Here is a 19,573-nt window from a genome sequence, read left to right as displayed (position 1 = left end):
AGTAGATGCCGGCTGCGACATTAACACGCACACCCCTTAAAATACAAGTTAAAACCGCGGCAGCCGCCCCAGGGCTACCTGCAGTCACGGGGAGGGCACAGGCAGAGGAGGATGCAGCTATTACAGACCCAACGGTGTGGCCACTTGGCCTTAAAATGAATTAAAAAAAAATTGTTTTCCTTGGTAACCCTGAAAGCCCAGCTCTGGACTAGATAATCCTTCTGTTCACCAGATAAATTTTTAAAAAGCCATACAACTAGGGTCCTCTTCCCAAGGGCCTGCCCCACATGCTACTGACGCTGCAGAAGACAAGAGCTCCGATCTCACTGCACCGTTCGATGCTTCGTTCCTTTGTTAAGGCGGAGCTGTCGGAAGCTGAGGGTGCTTCTCAGCCCATTTTTCTGAACTGCCCAATGCAATCAGGGCAGTTTAATTTTACGTAAGCCACTAGAAGTCAACCTAGGCCTAGTCATCTTTTTTGCCCAGCCATCAGATCCGCCCTAGTACAGTCATACAGCACCACTGAAAACAAATTTAAAGGATTGTTTCAGTCAGAAAGCTTTCTTGTTTATATAATCCTCCACATCCACAGGACAATACATTCCTCACATACCATTTTTATTAAGCTTCTCACATGTAATTAAGTATATATACTACAACTGACATGCTAACAAGGTTGTTGGGAGCCTTTTTTTTTTTTTCCTCCAGACGTCTGTGGCGGTTGGATTTTTAATGGATTTCAGACAACTGTTTCAAAGCTTGCTTCCAGTTCTGAGCACAGTGATAAAACACATGCCAAAAGTTCTCCCATCGTGGGCCAGAAACATACAAAATACAAGAAATTTGAAGAGTACATCAGATAAAGCAACACGAAGGAGAACAGATCTTGTGAAGAGAGCTGTGCTGCGGTGTGACATGGTGCACCTCTCAAAACAGATTTCTGGGGTCTTAAAACAGGAATAGGGGTGCTAGCAGTACAAGCCTTTAATGCGCACACACACACACAGACTGTAGCAGATGTTTTCAATGGTCAGCCTACAAGGGGAACAACATTAGCAATCGAGAGCAATTCTCTTGATGCCTGAAAAAGAACCGCTTTCGTGCTCACACTTGTAGTTACAGTCCCCGCTGTTAGTGTAAATGTGTGACACCACCTTGTGTGAATTAAGAGGAATCTATTCACAACTGATCTAAAGTTCAGAAGACTGTATCTCACCACATAAACACAATGTACAAAAAACAAGACTGATAATGTTATTGTAACTGAACCAAACCAGCACCACCAGGCACCTTGCTGCCATCTGCAATGGTCAGAAGTCTCCTAGGTGGATAATCCACAGACAAATCGCTAAGTTTCAGATGTTATGTATTACCCTCTCTGCAGCTGTTGTATGAGAAACACACTCCTTAGACAGTATGCTCCTACCCACGTGTAATCCTGCTATGGAGAACTCGTTTAAAGCCTGCTGAAGCAGAAGTCCTTTCTTTAGCTGGGAGCAATCTTCCTAGCCCAGTGTCCTTCGCAGGCAACACTTAACTGAAATAATCACAAGGGAGTGAAGTAACAAGCTTCAGTTTGGCAGCAGCAATAGATTCATAATGATAAAGTCGAGCAGCAGCTACAGATTCAAAAGAAGTTATGTATCCACAGTATATGTACAGTACAATTAAGTTCTTGAAAGAATTTTCTTCCATTGCTCTATTTTAAAGGTTACCTTCAAATTACAGATAAGTCCTTCAAATGGTTGAAAGGCATAAAAATTCCCCTTCCCACACAAAACCCCAAACAATGTATTTTAGTTTCAAAAATATTTTGAACCCACAAACAAGCTTGGTATCAGTTAATCTGGTAAAATAGCTACGTGCTAAATAAAAGCACATCTGGTGGAAAGAGCGCAAAGAATGTTACAACTGTGCTTAGTTTTTGCTTGCAGCATCTGGCAGTGGGTAGCAGGACAGAGGCAGGAATCTCAGTGGGTCTCCTCCTCTGTCTGTTCTGCAATAGTTTCTGTGGCACTGGCATTGGCAGCAGAGTTGAGAACTTCTCCAAAGTCTCCCCCGGTAGGTTTGCTTCCTCCAACTTTAGACTAGAACACAGAGAGAGCCTCAACATAAAATTGCAGTTACTCAGCATGCCAAACACGCTTAAATGTATAAAACCTGTACCTCCCCATCAGTTTAATAACTCTTTGGAGCAGAGCAGCTTTTCCAATAAAGACAAGTCTTTAAGTATCATGAGGAAAACAATCACCAGCAGCAGATTAAAGTAGCAGTCTCCCTTTAACTTTGAAACACAGTCCTGATTCCAAGAGGTCTGAAGGCTAACACACCCTCAGTTAAAAATGGATACACATATCCAAAGACTCTTAGTCTTTGAAAGGTAAGTTAAAACTGACTTCTGCACTGCTCAGGAAAGAACCCGGAACAGTTTTCAGTTTCAACAGCAATTCCCAAGTTGTTCAGTGGAGCATGGCACTGTTTTGCTTTCTCCAGATAACATGTTTGCCTTTTCACTTCCCCCTACAGTATATAGCCCGTGGGATGGCAGGAGTGCTCTTGTCCATTAGCTTGCAAGGGAATACCTAATTCCCCATACGATCACTTGCATGGCTCTCATCTAACCCCGTGTGCCCATGACAACAGTCAGATCTGGTTCCACTTACATGTATTAGTTACTTTTTATGCAATTTTTAACCTGGAGAAGCTATTAATGGCTGTTTCTGGCACTTAATGCTCTTGTGAGTAAATTTTAATTAAGGCACAAAGGCCTTGCATATTTAATGCCAGAAATAAGAGAAACATCCCAAGCTATTACTATGTGTAGGGGTACTAATCCTTAAGAAGACACAGGAAAAAAAAGCCTAGACCATTTGGGATACATAATACTAGATATGTTATCCTGGTGGTTTGTGCAGGTTAGCTAGCTGTTAGTTCTTCAACACATCCTCCTGTAAGCAGTGCAGGAAGCCCATTTTTATTCTCAAATCATTAGACAGAGAAACCATTTCCACAGTACTTAAAAAGATGCCATCCAAGCACCTTCAACAGTTTCCCAGTAACTAACAGGCTGCTCAGCATCCTATTCAGTCTTTTCTCCATATCTACAGCTCCACAATCACCATAGCAGTTCAGTAATGCTTACCTTCAAGTTTTCAACTTTTTCCTCAAAGGATTTGAAAGTAGGAGAATTTCTGGGAACATAAAAAAAGGAACCACAGAATTAAACCCATATCTATTTAGTCTATAAATATAAAATAAATTTTAAAAAAATCAGACAATTGCTTTTTCCAATGTTAACATGAGTTTTGTTTGTTTGAAGCTCTTTCCTTGTTTTACGGAGCAGCCCATAAATAGTTTAGATCTGGATCTCTCAAAGTACTATGAAAGAAAAATTCAAACACACTCAAGATCACAGAATCATAGAATGGGCTAGGCTGGAAGGGACCTTAGAGATCATTTAATCCAACCTCCCTGTCATGGGCAGGGACACCTCTCAACTAGGTCAGGCAACACATGGGGACCAAATGGGGATTGAACCCACGACCTCGGTGTTATCAGCACCACGCTCATTTGTATCTCTGGCAACTAAGCACTGCCAGGCTCAGCGATAGGATCTTTCACCACGACATGGAAGGGAGAACCAGCAAGTATTTTAAGTTTAGCTTATTATTCCCAGTGATTTCAAACTGGTTTCTGGCTTAAAGGATTTGTTTGGGAAAATCTTAGCCATCGTATTATTGCTGAAGAAAGCTTGTTATCAGAGTTTTTTCACTTGTTATTTAAAAAAAAATAGTTTCATAGGCCACATATACAAACAACAAAACACAGTTTGCAGTAGCATTTTGTGCTAACATCTTAAATTTAAGGGAGACTCCCCCTCAAGTGCTGGAGACAGCTGTGATTACAACTCAGTTCTGCACATGAAGAGCAGGACAGATTGGGATTTTCAGTATGGGGAACCAGTGTATTAGTTATTAGGGTCAGAAGAGCAGCCTAATGCTCCACCTAGCTGTCACTGCCATTTGTGAATTTGTGTAATAGCTTGTACACCTTTTCGGCCTTTATGCAGAGGATGGAAAATGCTCGCCTTCACTGGACTGGGACTAAGGATTTGTAGCAGACTCAAAAAATTTATTATATAAAGATAAAAGACAGGAGGATTTTAACAAAAGAGGTCTTAATCTGGGAGAGAAAAGGCAAGCACTCCAAGGTGGCAAAAGATTTTTTTGTGAAAGCGCAGTATTTTTAACTCACTTCCATTATTTTAAAACAGATGCTAAAACTCCCTTTTAAACTTGGAATCTTTTAGCAGCATTACTTTTCTAATGGAAGGCAAAAGCTGTTATAGTTCTCCAAACAGCAGGGAAATGCTGTTACATTACAGATGTGTGATAACCACCACCATTAAGCAGAAATAAAACAAATTTGATCCTATATGCCAGTACAAGAAATCTATTACAAAGTTGGGTGGGTTTTTCTTCTTTTGTTTTAAATCTATGTTAGTTGACTTAAGTTCAATTTGACTTGATTCCACACATGAAAAGAAATAAACCCAGCAGCTGGATTATGCATACATTACCTCATAATAGGCATGCTAATTGAGTGTTGTATGGAGCGTATACTAAACGCCAGCATTAAGAAAAGAGAAAGCGAAAGGTTAGTTTAAGTGATAAGACAGAAGAAATTGAATTCTGGGTATTACCTCTGGTAGACAGCCAGTTTTATACACTCTTATGTAATAACCGCTTGGTTTTTTTTTTTTTAAATTGCTTAGCCATGCACACACACAAGTACATCAGAGCAAAAGCTGCAACAACTTTTCTCCTTTTTAGAAAGATTCAAGTGCCATGCTAGTTAGTAGGTACTCTGCTTAGCTGCAACAGTCTGTTTACTCATTAAGTTTCACAAGCAGTGAGAGTCATGCTGTGTTTACAGTTTTGACAATATCAAGTATAAAGTACACACTCAAGAGCCTCATCCGTCAACTAATCTTCCTACTGAAGGGAAGACATTCCGACATTCCAAAGGCTTCTGTTTCAATTCGGTGTAAGATTTCCATGCTCATCAATACAAATTACCAAGCTGTCAATATAAATCAACTAGCAAGAGCAGTCACATCAATCTATACTCAAGGTAAGGTTTATGCTGGGGGCATAACCCTGTTCCGAAATTCATGGAGGATTTCTGTAACCTGTGTTGCTATACAGTTACCATTTGTTTAGTGACAACACACCTACTCCTAGAAGATGACTGGATATAGATTAAAGAGCTCTCAAATAACTTCAGGACCATCTGGAATCTAATTTAGTTTCATATTCTAGAAAATCCCAGTTTACTCTTGAAACAAATTAATCATATTTTTAAAATTTCTTGTCAAATACCACAATACTAACTTAGAAATACCAATGATTACAGTTTTTCATAGCTGTACTTTGAATGTCAAATTTTGACTGGGCTTTATGACGTCTTTCAAGAGAAAGCTTTCCAAGTAATTGAGGGAGGGGGAATAAAAATCTCATATCTGATGCACTTCCAAAACTCCAATTAGTATTTCAGCACAATGCAAGATATACTCACAGAAGCAAGTAGGTTCTCTGTTCATTTCAACGCGAGTTTTAAGAGGTTATTTCAGGAGGCTCATCAGTAGAATACAGTGATGGGAAAAAACTACACACATACAAGGTTCTGAAGCTGTGGTTTTAGCTGGAGCCATAGTTATAGCCAGAACTGTAGTTTTAGCTGGTATGTAGGAGACTTAATATGCTTGAGCAAGCAGAGTAAGTGGGAGAACAGAGGTGTGAGACAAAAGTATTCCACAAGCAGAGCTTATCCCCAAGGGCAGGATGCTCTTATCTTCAAAGGTGCAATGCCCCAGGACTCCCAAAGGCCATTAAGATATGCAGAACCAGCCTAGGCCAGCCTTAGGGTCTCTTAACAAAGACAAGGAGTTAATTGAATGGAGTCCATCAAAAGGACAGCCCAATGAAGACTATTATGATGAAGTAAAACCACCAGAGACCCCTAACAACCACCAAAAGACTATTGCGAGTGCGGGAATAGGCAGCAACATATGTTAATGAGTTTTCAGAAACTGCATGAATATGTATATCTAAATTGTATATAAGCTATATATTTAGCCCTTCTCGGGGCACACACCAGGTGGAGCTATCCCCGCTGTGCCCAGCGCTGCAATAAAGAATGCCTGCTTGATAGACATCAAAGCTATTAAGTTCTGATTTCAGCCTTTTCATGGCATCAGTTCCCTTAAGGCTGGGATCCCTTAGGGCAGATGCACAGCTGAAGTCAGTAACCCATGGCCATGTTTCATCCCTTTCCCCAATCCCATTTCTGCTGTGCTTCACCTTCACAGTTGGTTTGGCTTCCACAAGCTTTTCCAGAGCACATAGAAGCCGACTGTCTTCTGGAGTGTAATTTATATTCCTCACTGTGATGTGGTTTACTACACGGTCTGGTCGTACAGAACCAGGCTGATACTAATTAATTGTCTTTGGCTGGCTGTGCTCAGTCACTTGCCCTCGCCTTGCAAGATGTGCCTCCCTGCAAGAAGTTTAAGGCTAAAGAGCATGAAAGTTATCCTCTTTTCCCTATATGTATTTACAATCTGTAGACCTGCTGACACTGGAAAGCAATAACCTATGGTGTATTGCAGATCTTTTAACAGGTGTCTAGGTGTGATGGGTTTGTGTCTGGCTGGGCAACAGGGCGATGGGGGCGATTCCTTCAGAGAAACTTCCAGAGCTTTCCTGAGCCCAGGAAATGAGCTGGGCCCACCCCTGGCTAAGTCCAGGCCAATGAGCGCCTCTGTGAATCAATATAATCAAGAGGGGAAACCTATTATGGGGCTCCATTTTGCCCTGTTATTTTTGTGTTGAGGAATCTGGTTTTGTTTTGGAGAAGAGGGGGAGGCGAGAAAAGAGCAAACACAGGTTTGATGAGGAAGCGCAGGAGAAGGGCACAAGAGCAGGACATTCCCGAGACACCCGTGGTGATTGTGGACATTGTGGACCATGGAGATTGACAGTGGTGAGGGCGTCTGTGATGCAGCCTGTGGAGGACCCCAAGCCAGCGGGGAGAGAGACCACAGGAGCAACTGACACATCCAAATTGATCCATGACTCCAAGGAGGACCCGCACTGGAGCAGGTTGACTGCAGCCTGCAGGTGGGTCTCAGGGTGGTGGGATGGACTCAGGTGGAGGATGAGGACTGCCTCCTGGGAGAGAGGCACAACGTGGTGGCAGGGAAAGGCTGCAGGAAACCCTCTGCCCATGGAAAACGGGCAAATCACACCCCCCATCCCTTGCCCCCTACCCAGTGCCATTCAGAGGGAGGACATAGCTTGGAAGGAGGGAGGGGTGGGGGGAAGGGGTGGTTTAAGATCTGCTTGTATTTACCTTCTCTCTCTCTCCTGCTCTGATCTGGTTGATTTCTCCTCAAGCCTGCTCTGTTCCCTTTGCCTGTGACCATAAGCAGTGAGCAAGACCCTCCCTGTCCTAATCTCAATCCTCGAGCTTCTTTCGGTGTATTTTTTCCCTCCTCATCCCTACCGGGACAGGGGCAGGGGTGAGCGAGCTGTGTAGTTTTGTTTCCCCCCAGTGGGGCACGCTCAAACTACAACACTAGGGAAGTTTAAACTCGGAGAGATCACTTGATGGAAGAACTATTTGTACATTCACGAAGGATTTACATGCTGCTGTATAACGCGCTCCACAATCATTTTGTAAGATGTCATTGTAAGGTGATAGGTAGTTTTATCACAGAATGATCTGGTTTGCAAGAGAACTGGATTAGATAAACACAGCTGATCTTTTTTTAACATCAAATCACCTGTTCTTCGAGTAGTGGTAAGAAGCACGATTAAGCCTTGAAAAGCTTTACAAAGAAAAGAACTTGTATTTGTTTTCACAAATGACAGAACACCACATCAAAGCACTCACTCAACTAGGCCGTCAAGCTGGGAGGTTTGAAGAAAGAGAAGCCTTTATTATAATGCTCACAAGCAAACCCCTAGCTTTAAAAAAAAAAGATGAAACAAAAAAAGTCCACAAACCAAAAAAGGCACAATAAACTGCTCTGTAGCCTTCCATGTATTCTGTATTGCATTAAAAGCTTTCTTATCCTTTACACAACTACATTTTATAGCTACTACCTTGCCTCACATTCTGAAAATCCACAAGGAGATATGCCAGAGTCCCTGCCTGGAAAACATGGGCTTAAAAGTGCATAGTTATTGTCTTTGATTAGTATGTTTCCAGCTGATAGGTTCATAAATTATGATACTTAGGATTCCATGATCATATTAGATTTTCAAAGCAAGTTATTCTGCAATCTCAGAAGAGGACAAAGATGAGGGCTTCTGCTCCAGTGCAGTGCAAGAGGAGCTAAGTGCAAAGTCGCGATTGCTCAGGAAGTTTGCAGAGTGCTACATCTTGGTACTACTGCCGTTTTGGACCTAACACTGATTTTGCCTACACCAGGATGGCCAGCTCATCAAACATTCAAGATGTTCTTATAAAGGAGAATAAACGTATTAAGAGACATCTAAGAAGGAAAAAAAATAATTTCCAGCATAACAAAAAGCAGAGGAAACAAGCACAAAAAGAGAGCAGTAATGTACTGACTTTGCACTACCAGTACTCTCTTCTTCCTCTCTATTTCAGTACTTTCCAAGTTCACAGCTTCACCAGCTGCCTTACTTCCCCTTGCAACTCCCTCCAAAATCACTTCGCAGTGCAAGAGTAAAGACCTGCACGCAATGTTTGCTGCATGGAACATGTGGAAATAGTCCCACACAGCAGAAATCATGCCATTAAAGCTCAGAATTCCCTAAGCTAGAATAGTACAAGAGAAACAAAGCCATGATGAAGCAGCCACGTAAGAGTTTAAGAATAAAAATGCACCTGCATATTCAGTACTTGTTACAGGAAGTATTAGGTGCATCAATTATCATTGCCAGGAAGGAACTTGGGCATCTAAAACTTTCTAAAGTTCAGACTTGCGCAGTCTTAAACATAGACACCACTTGTGTAGTCACATAACCCTGGGACCTAAATTCACTGGTTGAATCCCAGATGAACTTGGTCCTTATAAAAGCAAAAAAACTCAGAGATTTTTAATCCCCTGTTTAAGTGCAACTAAGATCTTGAACAGCACTAATTCTGCTCACCTTTTTAAATTTTGTTTTTAAACTCAGCTGGTTCTAAATTTATAACAATGCCTTGAATTTCCATTGTCATAGTTCTCCCCAGGAAGCACACCAACAGCGTGGACTCCTCTTGGCCCTGTTACGCTCCCTTCTACTGGCCCAGTTTCTGATAAAGAGTACTCACCACTCACCTAACCACTAACTTGGGTAATTAGGATGCTCTTCTTCTACGGTATTAAATTCCTGAAGCCAAAGGACAGCTGTGAGTCTGTGCTTGTCCTTGGAAAATGCAATAGTCTAATACTAGTTGGGGGAACACCATAGCCTTAAGAAAGAAAGGTGAACCCTGCTAACAGAGCAGCCAAAAGATATAGACATCTTCTAGGCTCCTTTTGTCTCACTGATGCTAAAGGGGAGGTATTTCCAACAGGCTGCTATTCTTACGACTTGAGCAAACAGTGAATTCACTTCGACATCCGAGTTCTGAAAGCGTCCTGTGCCTCTGCCCGTCTCCTCCCCAGATGCTGCCCCTGGGACTACGGCTCCTAATTCATGTTTCTAGGAGCCAAATCCCTAACATCTCTATAGAGAACCTACTGCTGTCTTTAGCTACTTAGTGGGAAAGTACAAAGAAGACAAAACAAGACTCAGAGGTGTGTACAGACGGGGTGAGAGCAATGGACAGAGGCTGCTATGCAGAGTTTTAACCACTGAAAACTTAACAGCGAGTATTATCTTGGACTAAGCAAATGAAAGGCAATGTAGACAAGACAACTAAAATACTCAGTGCCTGCAGCTGCGAAAGTAATCAGCTCAAAGATAGTGACTGTTCCACTGGACAAACTATGAACATAGAATGCATAAACTATTTAACATTTAGACTCTAGTGATTTGATTAGGGTCACAATGCTTAACAGTCATTGTAACGGACACAAAAAAAGGGAAAAAAATCTACTCTGTCAGGCACAAACACTGTACAGACAAAGAGAATGAGGAATCCTGCATGCCATTGACCTCAAAATCATATTCTGTCTCTTTACAAGAAGAATTTGTAGAATCATGTTAACAAATTCCTTTCTTACAAGAAAGAGAGACTAATTGCTTATTATGTATTCTCAAGATTTCATGTTCTAGAATAGTTACCATATGAACATGAGGAAACGTTTTCCCTGACATTAGAAGAGCTTCAGTTTTACACTAACTAACATGGGACAAAAAAAAAAATAAATTACCTTTTACAGACAAAACTTATTTAAAGATTTTAATGGAGACAGTCTGACTACATGCTTAGTTTCAGAAACAATTCTTGCGCCCGCCTTACCTAAAGGAATGTGAAAATGCCTGTAGTCTGCACAATGCCAGAGTGAGCATTAAAAAGAGAAAGGAAGTTCTGATAAATCTGAAGAAAGATATGTAACTGTATAGCTGCACCTCAAAGTGTTTTCTCATTAGACTTCAAAAAGCAAGAAGGAGGTTAATGGCAGCACTTTAAAACAGAGGGCTGATTTTATTACACTGCTTTTCAATGTAGTAATATTGTTAGAATTTGTGAATTTTTATTTGTCCAGCAATTGAAAAATAAGTGTGGTCCACTATTCACAAGTTAAGCAGAGATGAGTTCTGTATATGTTCCAGTAGTAAAAGTTACATAATCAAGGAACTGTAAGCTAAGCATATGACTGCATTGTATCCAGGAAGAGCATGAAGCTCACAATAGCACTAAAAATGACCACTGAACTTACCTAATTTGCATGAAGGGCTGTGTCATTTGACACAAAGTCAAAATATGCTTTATGCCAATATTAAAAAATTACTAAGTGCCAATTGTCTATTAAAAAGGTAATAAAATCAAGCCACTGCTATGAGGCAGAACAGCCAACAAAGAAATAAAACACACCTGAAAGGAATCCACACACAAGACAAAAAATGAACAAAACAAAAAAGAAAACAACAATGAAACCAAACCACAAACAATTAAAGACATTAGTTGTTTAAATATAATATTCCGTAAGCTAAGAAAGTCAGAGAAAACAGAAACTGCAATGCTCTGTGCATCACAGAGGCAGGCAGAGATGCTACCACCTGCAATTCTACCAGAACAGTAAGAGTAGCAGTGGAGGTAATAATATAAAATACACACCACAGAACTTTTCTGCATCAGCGAGGAGATACAAGTGGATTTGGCATCAAGTTGCTCAGGCCTCCTAAAACAGACGCTGAGGGTCCTTCATAGATTGAGTTTTAGAAGTGCTAGGCACACTAACAGCATACATTTATTTCAGTGATCACTTGCTTAAATCAAAACCACAACTACTTGGCAAAAGCTAAAGAAACCTACCTGACATCTTCGAACTTCTTGGTTATGACTGAACCAACAGATGAAAAAGCAGCAGAAGCCCTCTGACCAGCCTGGGACAGGGTTTCTGATGTTTTCTTGTATCTGTGTTCAAACAAAATTAAGTCTGTAGTTATTTTAACAGGACACACACAGAACTTTTCAGCATATATAAATTTGTATCAAACCCAGAGGTATACTTCAACTTTGAGGTCAAACAGGCAAGCTACTTAAGAGATTACTCTGAGCCACTGCAGTCCCTTCCAGCAACAGCGGCTCTGCCACCTCAGACTTGAGATGAAATTCACCAATACGCACACACCTACTACCCCACCCCACAACAGATGCTCTCTGCTACTGGAGGATTTCTAAAAACAGAAAAAAACCCCAACAAACAAAAAACCCCAACTAAACTCCAAGAAACACAAAAACCAACAAACCCCAAGAAAACAACACCATGCACACACACTGAAGAAGAACAGAGGTCTATTTTTTGTGCCAAGCACCTAAAAATCTTAGACCTAATGGTTTTGCCATAAACTTCATGACAAAAAGTTTGAGGCATGTCCCCTTGCATTCTGTGTAGTCCATAATTGCAGAAGGCAGTTCATGCTAGACCTTAACCTAATAGTTGTGTTTGCCAAGAACATTAACTGTGACTTCGCACTCTTCCCGCAGGAACTCTGTTTACAACAATTTTTCAGGCTGGAAAAGAAGGGTATTCTGTCGGACTTAGGTCATCGTGGTATTTCAGTAATTGTATCTCAGATTGGTCAGAAAAAAAGTGTCCTACAATTGCCCATATCATGGTAAACCATTCCTATTTTGCATGAGATGATATGGCTAATAGTGGCCTTCTTTAACGAAATCTATGATGATTTATCCAGATGTGTTTTAATGCAACTTAACTCTCTGTTATCTACACTCATTTCATAAGAAGAGAAGGTTTAGACACGACACAAGAACTACACAGTTTTCACCTCAACTGCTGAGACAATCATCACTAACTGGTACATACGCTGTGGTTGATGTAACATCTTGCCAGCTTTTGGTAATGTTCTGCCTTAGTTCCTGTAACGAGTTAATTCCCAGCTTTCTCTTGATTTCTGCTAGATGCTTCTCTTTGGCAGCTAGCACTTGTGAGAGCGTCTGAATTTCCTCTTCCACCTGTGAAAGCAGAATTAACGAGAGGTGACTTAACGAATAATACACCCAGCCATTTAACTACATATTTATTAAATCACCTGCATCATGGGAGAGCTAACGCATTTTTAACATTGCCTCACAACTGCTTCTAAATACTAAAAGGGAAATCCAACACAGTCTACAACAAGAGCTAGTGAGAAAGCAATCTACCTGCAGCCCGGAACATGCATAAGGAAGTTGGTAACTAAAAGCCTGTATAAATCATTACCTTTAGACAACATTAGCCTACATGAAGCTTGAAGATTAGTTAAACATGGAACAATTGCCAAGCATGCACTCCCCTTTCACATCAGAAAAGATACCAATATACGACCAGTATCAGGACATGCAGAGCATGTCTGATCCAAATTTTGTCCACTTGGTTGAACAGAAAGGTTCTTTTGTGGCTTAAGCCAGTAACTGCAGGTTGGATCCAGCCAGGTGGGTATAGTGGCAGACTCAGCATTTAAAAACAAACAAACCAACAAACAAAACCCACAAAAATCCAAACAAATTCCCTCAAAAACCAAAACCACAGCACCTAAAAAAACATGTTCTTTGTAAACGTCCTTCTTTACAGAGATGGTCACTTAAGCTTCTCAAAGAAACACAGCCAGATAGATCACCATCAGAGATGTCAGAACAGTTTTACAATGGCTATATAGGTGTGACAGAGGCACTAAGGCCATACATACAAAGGTAAGGCAGACATTCAACTCTACTTCATCATCCAAATTGGACCATCCTACTTCAGAGTATCAGGCTGCCCACTCATTTAAACTCCTTTGAAGAAATACCAATAAATCCAATGTACTTTTGTTTTGTCCAGCGTGACACTCTACCAGGACAAGATTTCCCTCACCATCTTTAGCTGATTGGTTTGGCATGAAATAATACTCAGGTCTACCAAAACCAAGACTGCGTTCAACATGCTTGTTTCATAGCTAACCTTCATTTGCAAATCTTGGACTTCAGTTAGTGTCTTTTATTAGGGTCCTAAAGTCACTAAGAGCTACAAAAGAAAAAAGGCTGGCGACTCAGTGAAGCTTGACTTTGACAACTTTTGAAACGCACGTATCAGGTTTGAATATTTGACTGTCCTTCAAAGAGTGCTACTTCAACTCACTCAGAAAAATTTCTGCTATATGAACTATGGACAAGAATAGTTATGTGGTTAGACATTAGCAAAACAGTGTGTACAGAGATTACATTAATATGAAGCATCCCTCATGAAAACAACAGCTTTAGTTATTCCACACCTGTTTAGACAATATTTTGATTCTGGCTTCCACTCACATTCTCTTTGACAGCTTATTTACCCCCTTCTCACTTGAGGTAAAGGAAAAAAAAAAGTGTTAGGTATTTACGCATCCTGTTTTAAGATCTGTGCACTTCTACCTTAATTCCCCGTAGTAGAACTGGCTGTTATTATCTCAACACTTTCCCTCCCCACAATAGGCATGAGTACTGTGTGTGCCTGGCTTTTAGATACTCACAGAACAAATGTGCAAAGCATTAACTGTACATTCAAAGACAGCATTATCTCAGATTTTCATTCTCAAAACCAGTTTAAAAACTATTTGAAAGAGATTTACCTTAGCAAGCTCTTTCCTTAGCTCATCCTGTTCTTCTTCTGAGAGTGTTTCTGCCATACCAACTGTAGCAGCAGCATCCTCTCCAACCTCGGGTATAGAGTCACTTCTCAGCAGTCCTTGAGATGAATAAACCATTAAAAGTCAGATAATCCATGTGTCTGTCAGACAGCAGCTAACAGTAATATGCAGCCCTTTTGTGCCAGTGCACTAAGAAAACTCAAGAGAGGACACCAAAGTCGCACTCCCCAAGTACCACAGCGTACAGGAAACCAGAAGCATTTTACTGGTTGTGCCATTCTATCAAGCTGTAGTAAAGCTTACTATGATTGCAACTGCTTCTGTAAGAGGAGACTAGAGAACAACACATCCCACTACTCAGAGAAACCAAGACACAGAATGCAAGTTCCTATCCAGTGGTTCTTACACAACCTCCACCCAGGAGTCTTGCCCTCTCAATCAAGCAGCACAGAAATTCTGGAAGCGCTGGAGGTGTCAAAACCAATGCAGAGCCTCCTTCCCTCCCCATATCAGATTAAAAAACACACTCATTCTCAGCACATTGGGATAGGCAAGCTCAGCAACAGTGAAGGAAAAGGTGGCACCGCAAGCACAAACTCTTCCCCGAATGCTGCTCAGCCTCTCTCTTCCTAGTAACTGGGACCACTGTGAGTAGAAAGCTGCAGATATCATGGAATCTGAAGTAAGATGCTGGTTTGCTCCCAGACTTCAAGACAGATGAGAGGCCCGGAGAGGGAGCCTGAGCACAAAAGGAAGGTCATCCCTTCAACAAAGCAGTGGAGTGCTGAGAAGGGACTGGTGCAGATTGTGCATCTGCTCACACTGCTGCCTCTCCTCCTTCCAAATCCAGAAACCAAAACTGACGAACTCCTCTTCTCCTTCCAAATCCAGAAACCAAAACTTGCCAAATCCCAAACATCCCAACAGTCTCCATCAACTACCTGTAACTAGTTGTAGGGATTCTATGAAAAATGCTCCTAGCAGCTGTCAAGCCTAGGAAAAGAGAGGCCTTGTTCTTGATCGAGTTACTGAAGTCAGGTAAAGCTCCAAAAATTCCAAGGTTCTTTCCAAACTCATACGGTTTTTGTCTGTATTTGTGTCCACAACACTTGTCCTGTAGAAGCACACTGCTGCATAGGCAAAAGAATTGTATATGATGTTACCATAGAACACACTAAGAAGGAAGCATCCAGAAAGCAACCAAGAGCCCATTCCCCATTCTGCATTTATTTATGAAACCTGTACCACGTTTTCCCAGAGATTTACATCTGTCTTCCATACAAACGTTATGCAGCTCCTACAGGTTTCCTAATACACTGTTTTCTGGCAGAAATCCAGGGCAGAAAAACAGTTTGAATCTAATGCCCAAACCAAAGCACAGCGTTACAGCACCAAAAATAAAAATAACATGGCTCATGTCTCACAAACAGATATTTTTTGTTTCATACATCAACATCAAACGGTTAAGAATGACACACCTTTTTGTCAAATTGCTATTTATCCTATTAATTACACATGCCTATATTGAAGGAAAACTAAATTTTAACTGCGTTCTCCCCTGACACCCTACAGCCCGCAATCTGTTAGCCTCTGACTCCTGGCCTTGTTCTCCATCTACAGGTCTTTCAGGGACCACAGAGCTTGTCATTGCAAAAACCATTTCAGAAAGTTTGCAAGTACCAAAGATCACACTGACTCCAAGAGCATTAGCACATCCAGCTGAAAGTCTGTTCAATCTGGTTATGAAGAGTCATCTGGATTATCTCACCAAAAATAGATCAAGTGAATCCAGCATCAGGAGAATGTGCTGAACTGCCTCCCGCAGCGATAGCTTCTGTTTTGGGAATGGACCTTCTCTTTTGAAAATGGGTGTTTTAAGGGAGTTTGTGCTGCTTGTTGCCTACATTGAACTTAAGACACAACGTTAGGAAGCAAGGGAATGATCTCTCCTCCCCTCCTTATTTCTAGATCTTTTAGGAAGAGAGGAAACGACTGCTACTCAGAGACCTCCATACCTCACCCGTACATCTAACCATGCCTTCCTTCCTCTCCTTGCCTTCTGCCCCCCTCCCATTTATTACTTTTTCTTTAGCTCCATTTGAAGTACGCAAACACCTTCCTGTGAGTCTTTCTTCTGGCATCTCCCCGAGCATTTCACATCTCAAGCTCCTAAACAGAGTAAAAATTCTGATGGGGGAAAAAAAAAAAAAGGGAAGACTTATCTAGCATCAGGAAAACTTACCTAGTTTTAAGGTCAGTTTTTAGGCATCTGTTTTTTCTAAAATTAACATATTATCTGAGCAATTTATTAACTCTACTTAAATGATCCAAATAAAGACATGAACAAGTTAGTTGACTAGGACTCCACACCCACGTTCAAGGAAACAGCACTTAAGTCCCTATTATTCTGCTGGGGCAGGCAAAGCATTAAAGCGATTCAATTTACACTCAGGTCTTCTGGTTTGGGGTTTGCTTTCATTGGTTTTAACCCAAATTCACGCCCTATTTTGACCAGCAGTTCCTAACTCTTTCTGGCCTGAATTCAGAGATTAGCAATAACCATTAGCAGTTTAAGGAAGTGCTGGTCACTTTAGATGAGCAGCCTTTGGCGGTGGCGAAAGGTTAGCTTTCACAAAGCTTTATCTTTAAAGATATTCTGTGTCAGGCACTCTGAACAAGCATTTTGGCTTCACTATACAGCTGGCAAAGCTAAAGAAAACAGGTGCTTGTCATAGATCAGAACAAGCTGTTACAGGATTATAAAATCACTCCAACATCACGGTAATGTACAGTGCTACAGAATATATTTATTTTGCAATATATAAGAAAGATCAAATTTAAGTGCTTTTCATTGATCTCTGTGAAAAAGCCAAAGCGAGACATATTTCTTCAGCTCACGGAATAAAGTTCTTGGGCTTCTCCCAAACACTAATCATATACTCATGCAAAGAGAATGAAAAAGAAATAGAAGTCCAGCAAAGGCTGGTGCTTCTGGTGATGCATCACCACCAGGTACAAAGGGTTGCTCTCCCTCCTTTAGGAGAGGTGGGAGATGTAGTAATTGCAGATATGAAAGCTGACCACCATTCCAGCAGCACAGAATGGAAAGGAAAGGGGGTAAAACCAGACTAGGAAGTGCTGTGGGTGTTCTACATAACAGTTTCTATCAGCTAGAAACTAGTAGGGTTAAGACACTAGACTGATGCAGCTGCAGCGCAGCACGCAACAGCCGCTTCCTCAGCACAGTTAGTAACACCTACAGCATTTTAAACGCTAGTTGTAACAGAGTAAACGTTTTAGAGGCGTCCTCATCAATCAGTGTTATTTTCAGTACCGAGGCAAGAGCAGATGCAAAACTACCCAAAGCTCTGAAGTCACATTAAGTACGCAGTCCCTACCTTCCCCCCTCAAAAAGCTAATTGTCAAACTAGACTAATTACTCCAATCTTGCAGACTGATGGGGGATGTTCCTAATTTTTTTGTTCCTAATTTTTTTGTTCACTTCGTTTTCTCTCAAACTACTTTTACACTGAATTAAAAAATAACAAATAAGGTAAAGCTGGTAAATGCATAGCACGAGGTATTACCTACATGACAAACTGAAGCTAATAAACTACCTGAGTTAACAGCATATCAACTTCTACCTTCGTTTACATCTGCATTTCAGCCAAATTTTACAGATTATTAATCCAGGAAGCTCCTTTTCACAGGTATTAATCACCAAGCTTTCTATGGAGAGGTTTCAGAAGAAAAAGAGAAGGAAGTTACCAGACTTTGCCAGTGTAGGTGATCCAGGTGGAGAAAGGTTTATGCCAGGCGACAGGTAAAGATAGTTTCTGTTCACTCCAGCATTGAAATCGAAGGGTGATTTGTAATCCTCATACAGATCCATGCCAGAAATTTCAGAGTGCGCAGCCATCCTCTTCTTCCACCGAAGCATTCATCTTTGCTTTCTGGGGCAACCCTGACAGCAGGATTCAGAAACCCTCTCTTTCTTCACACAACACTCACTATATGTCCTTATAAAATTCAGGTCTCTTAACACCCCTGTTAGATTTGATAGGGCTGTCTAGCAAGTGATTTCTTGGCCATTTTGTAGCTGTTGCTGTTTACATGGCACAAAGTTAAGTTCCTGTAAATTTATAACCAGGGCTGGACTTAATCAGACCGTTCCTTTAACAAACATTCACAGTGCACTGCTTGTGGTTCCTGGAATAGCTTTGGTCCTCTGCAGAACTGCATCAAGAATTTTCAATCATTTAAATAAAAAAAGGTCAGCTGACTGCAGCTACACCAGGATATCCTTAATCTTCTAGGACACAAAAGGATTACTAGCCATAATCTATCCTATATGCCATCTGTGTAGGACTTTTTTCTCTGATTAATGGAAAATTCTGCGTGCGTAACTATTTCTCCAGCTGCTTCCACCAGTGTAAAAACCAGTAGCCAGAACCCAGTCTCTGCTTGCCCAGTATCACAGCGTAGTGCGAGCTCAGATTAGGACAAGGCAGCACTCATCGCTGAAGGCTCTGCTATAAACATCACCCAGGTCTTTTAAGACCATGCTAACGTGCATTATGATTTTTGCCCACAAGGCTAAACACATTTGGGTACGAGGGATTTGGGAGGTTTGATATTTTTTTGAAGATTATTGACATGCACTGCCCTACGTCCTCAGTGCTGTAGCCCATGTCATTTAGAGCATGGTTATGCCAAGAACTGGTAACACTGGAATACATTATCCTGGCAAAATGTATTTCTGTTTTGACATATATACCACAAAGAAAGATCAACTTACATAAGCCATCTTACTTCATACTGGAAGTATAAGATTCAGCCCTGGGAAGCAGAAATGCTTCTCACCTAAAAGAGCCACTCAGCAGAGTTTTGCAGTTGTTCACTACATTTTTTTTTTTTTTTAATTCCAAGGTCAGATTCTTTCACTGAAAAAAAAAATAAAAAAAAAATTCAAGCTTACTAGCAGCTCAGACCACCTTTATAGCTGAGCAACCATTTCCTTCCAACCGCACACCTTCACCTGGGCTCTTCACTGCAGCCTACACACAGCGGAGGCATAATCAAATACAAGTTAATCTCTTCCTCCACTGTAAGAGTGATGTTTTAAGACAGAGCTAATCAGCGACATTATGCCACCCTCTGCTCAAAGCCACTGAAGTGAAGGAGCCTTGCAGCAAGTCAAGCCTGGGCAATGTATTCCCTGGGGACACAAGAAGAAAGCGGACCACTTCTGAAGCTTTAACTTCCATTTCCATTGC

General features: G+C 41.1%; 1 protein-coding gene across 4 annotated transcripts; it reads right to left on the bottom strand.

The window, feature by feature from the left end:
* Positions 1 to 1,229: 1,229 nt before the first annotated feature.
* Positions 1,230 to 18,535, bottom strand: TPD52 (tumor protein D52). Of its 4 annotated transcripts, XM_009864958.1 has the most exons (8): positions 18,066 to 18,535; positions 14,280 to 14,395; positions 12,518 to 12,666; positions 11,503 to 11,604; positions 10,486 to 10,512; positions 4,580 to 4,621; positions 3,143 to 3,191; positions 1,410 to 2,087 (listed from the first exon to the last, which is right to left on the bottom strand). In XM_009864958.1, exons 1-8 carry the CDS (start codon positions 18,235 to 18,237, stop codon positions 1,971 to 1,973), a joined length of 774 nt encoding a protein of 257 aa, XP_009863260.1. In that variant the 5' UTR covers positions 18,238 to 18,535; the 3' UTR covers positions 1,410 to 1,970. The 4 variants fall into 4 exon arrangements, with proteins under 4 accessions (XP_009863263.1, XP_009863260.1, XP_009863262.1 ...); XM_009864960.1 differs by lacking the exon at positions 4,580 to 4,621; XM_009864959.1 differs by lacking the exon at positions 10,486 to 10,512.
* Between the last annotated feature and the right edge of the window lie 1,038 nt (positions 18,536 to 19,573).

Source organism: Apaloderma vittatum, unplaced genomic scaffold (genome assembly GCF_000703405.1).
Source record: "Apaloderma vittatum isolate BGI_N311 unplaced genomic scaffold, ASM70340v1 scaffold12452, whole genome shotgun sequence".
Classification (NCBI taxonomy): domain Eukaryota; kingdom Metazoa; phylum Chordata; class Aves; order Trogoniformes; family Trogonidae; genus Apaloderma; species Apaloderma vittatum.
This window is presented reverse-complemented; position numbering and strand designations above follow the sequence as displayed.

Coding starts and splice junctions, on each gene's coding strand:
- TPD52 (XM_009864958.1), bottom strand. CDS start 18,237: ATGCTTCGGTGGAAGAAGAGGATGGCTGCGCACTCTGAAATTTCTGGC. Junction 12,667..14,279: donor TAAGGAAAGAGCTTGCTAAG/GTAAATCTCTTT, acceptor CTGCTTTCACAG/GTGGAAGAGGAAATTCAGAC. Junction 10,513..11,502: donor AAGAAGTTCGAAGATGTCAG/GTAGGTTTCTTT, acceptor GGCATTGTGCAG/ACTACAGGCATTTTCACATT.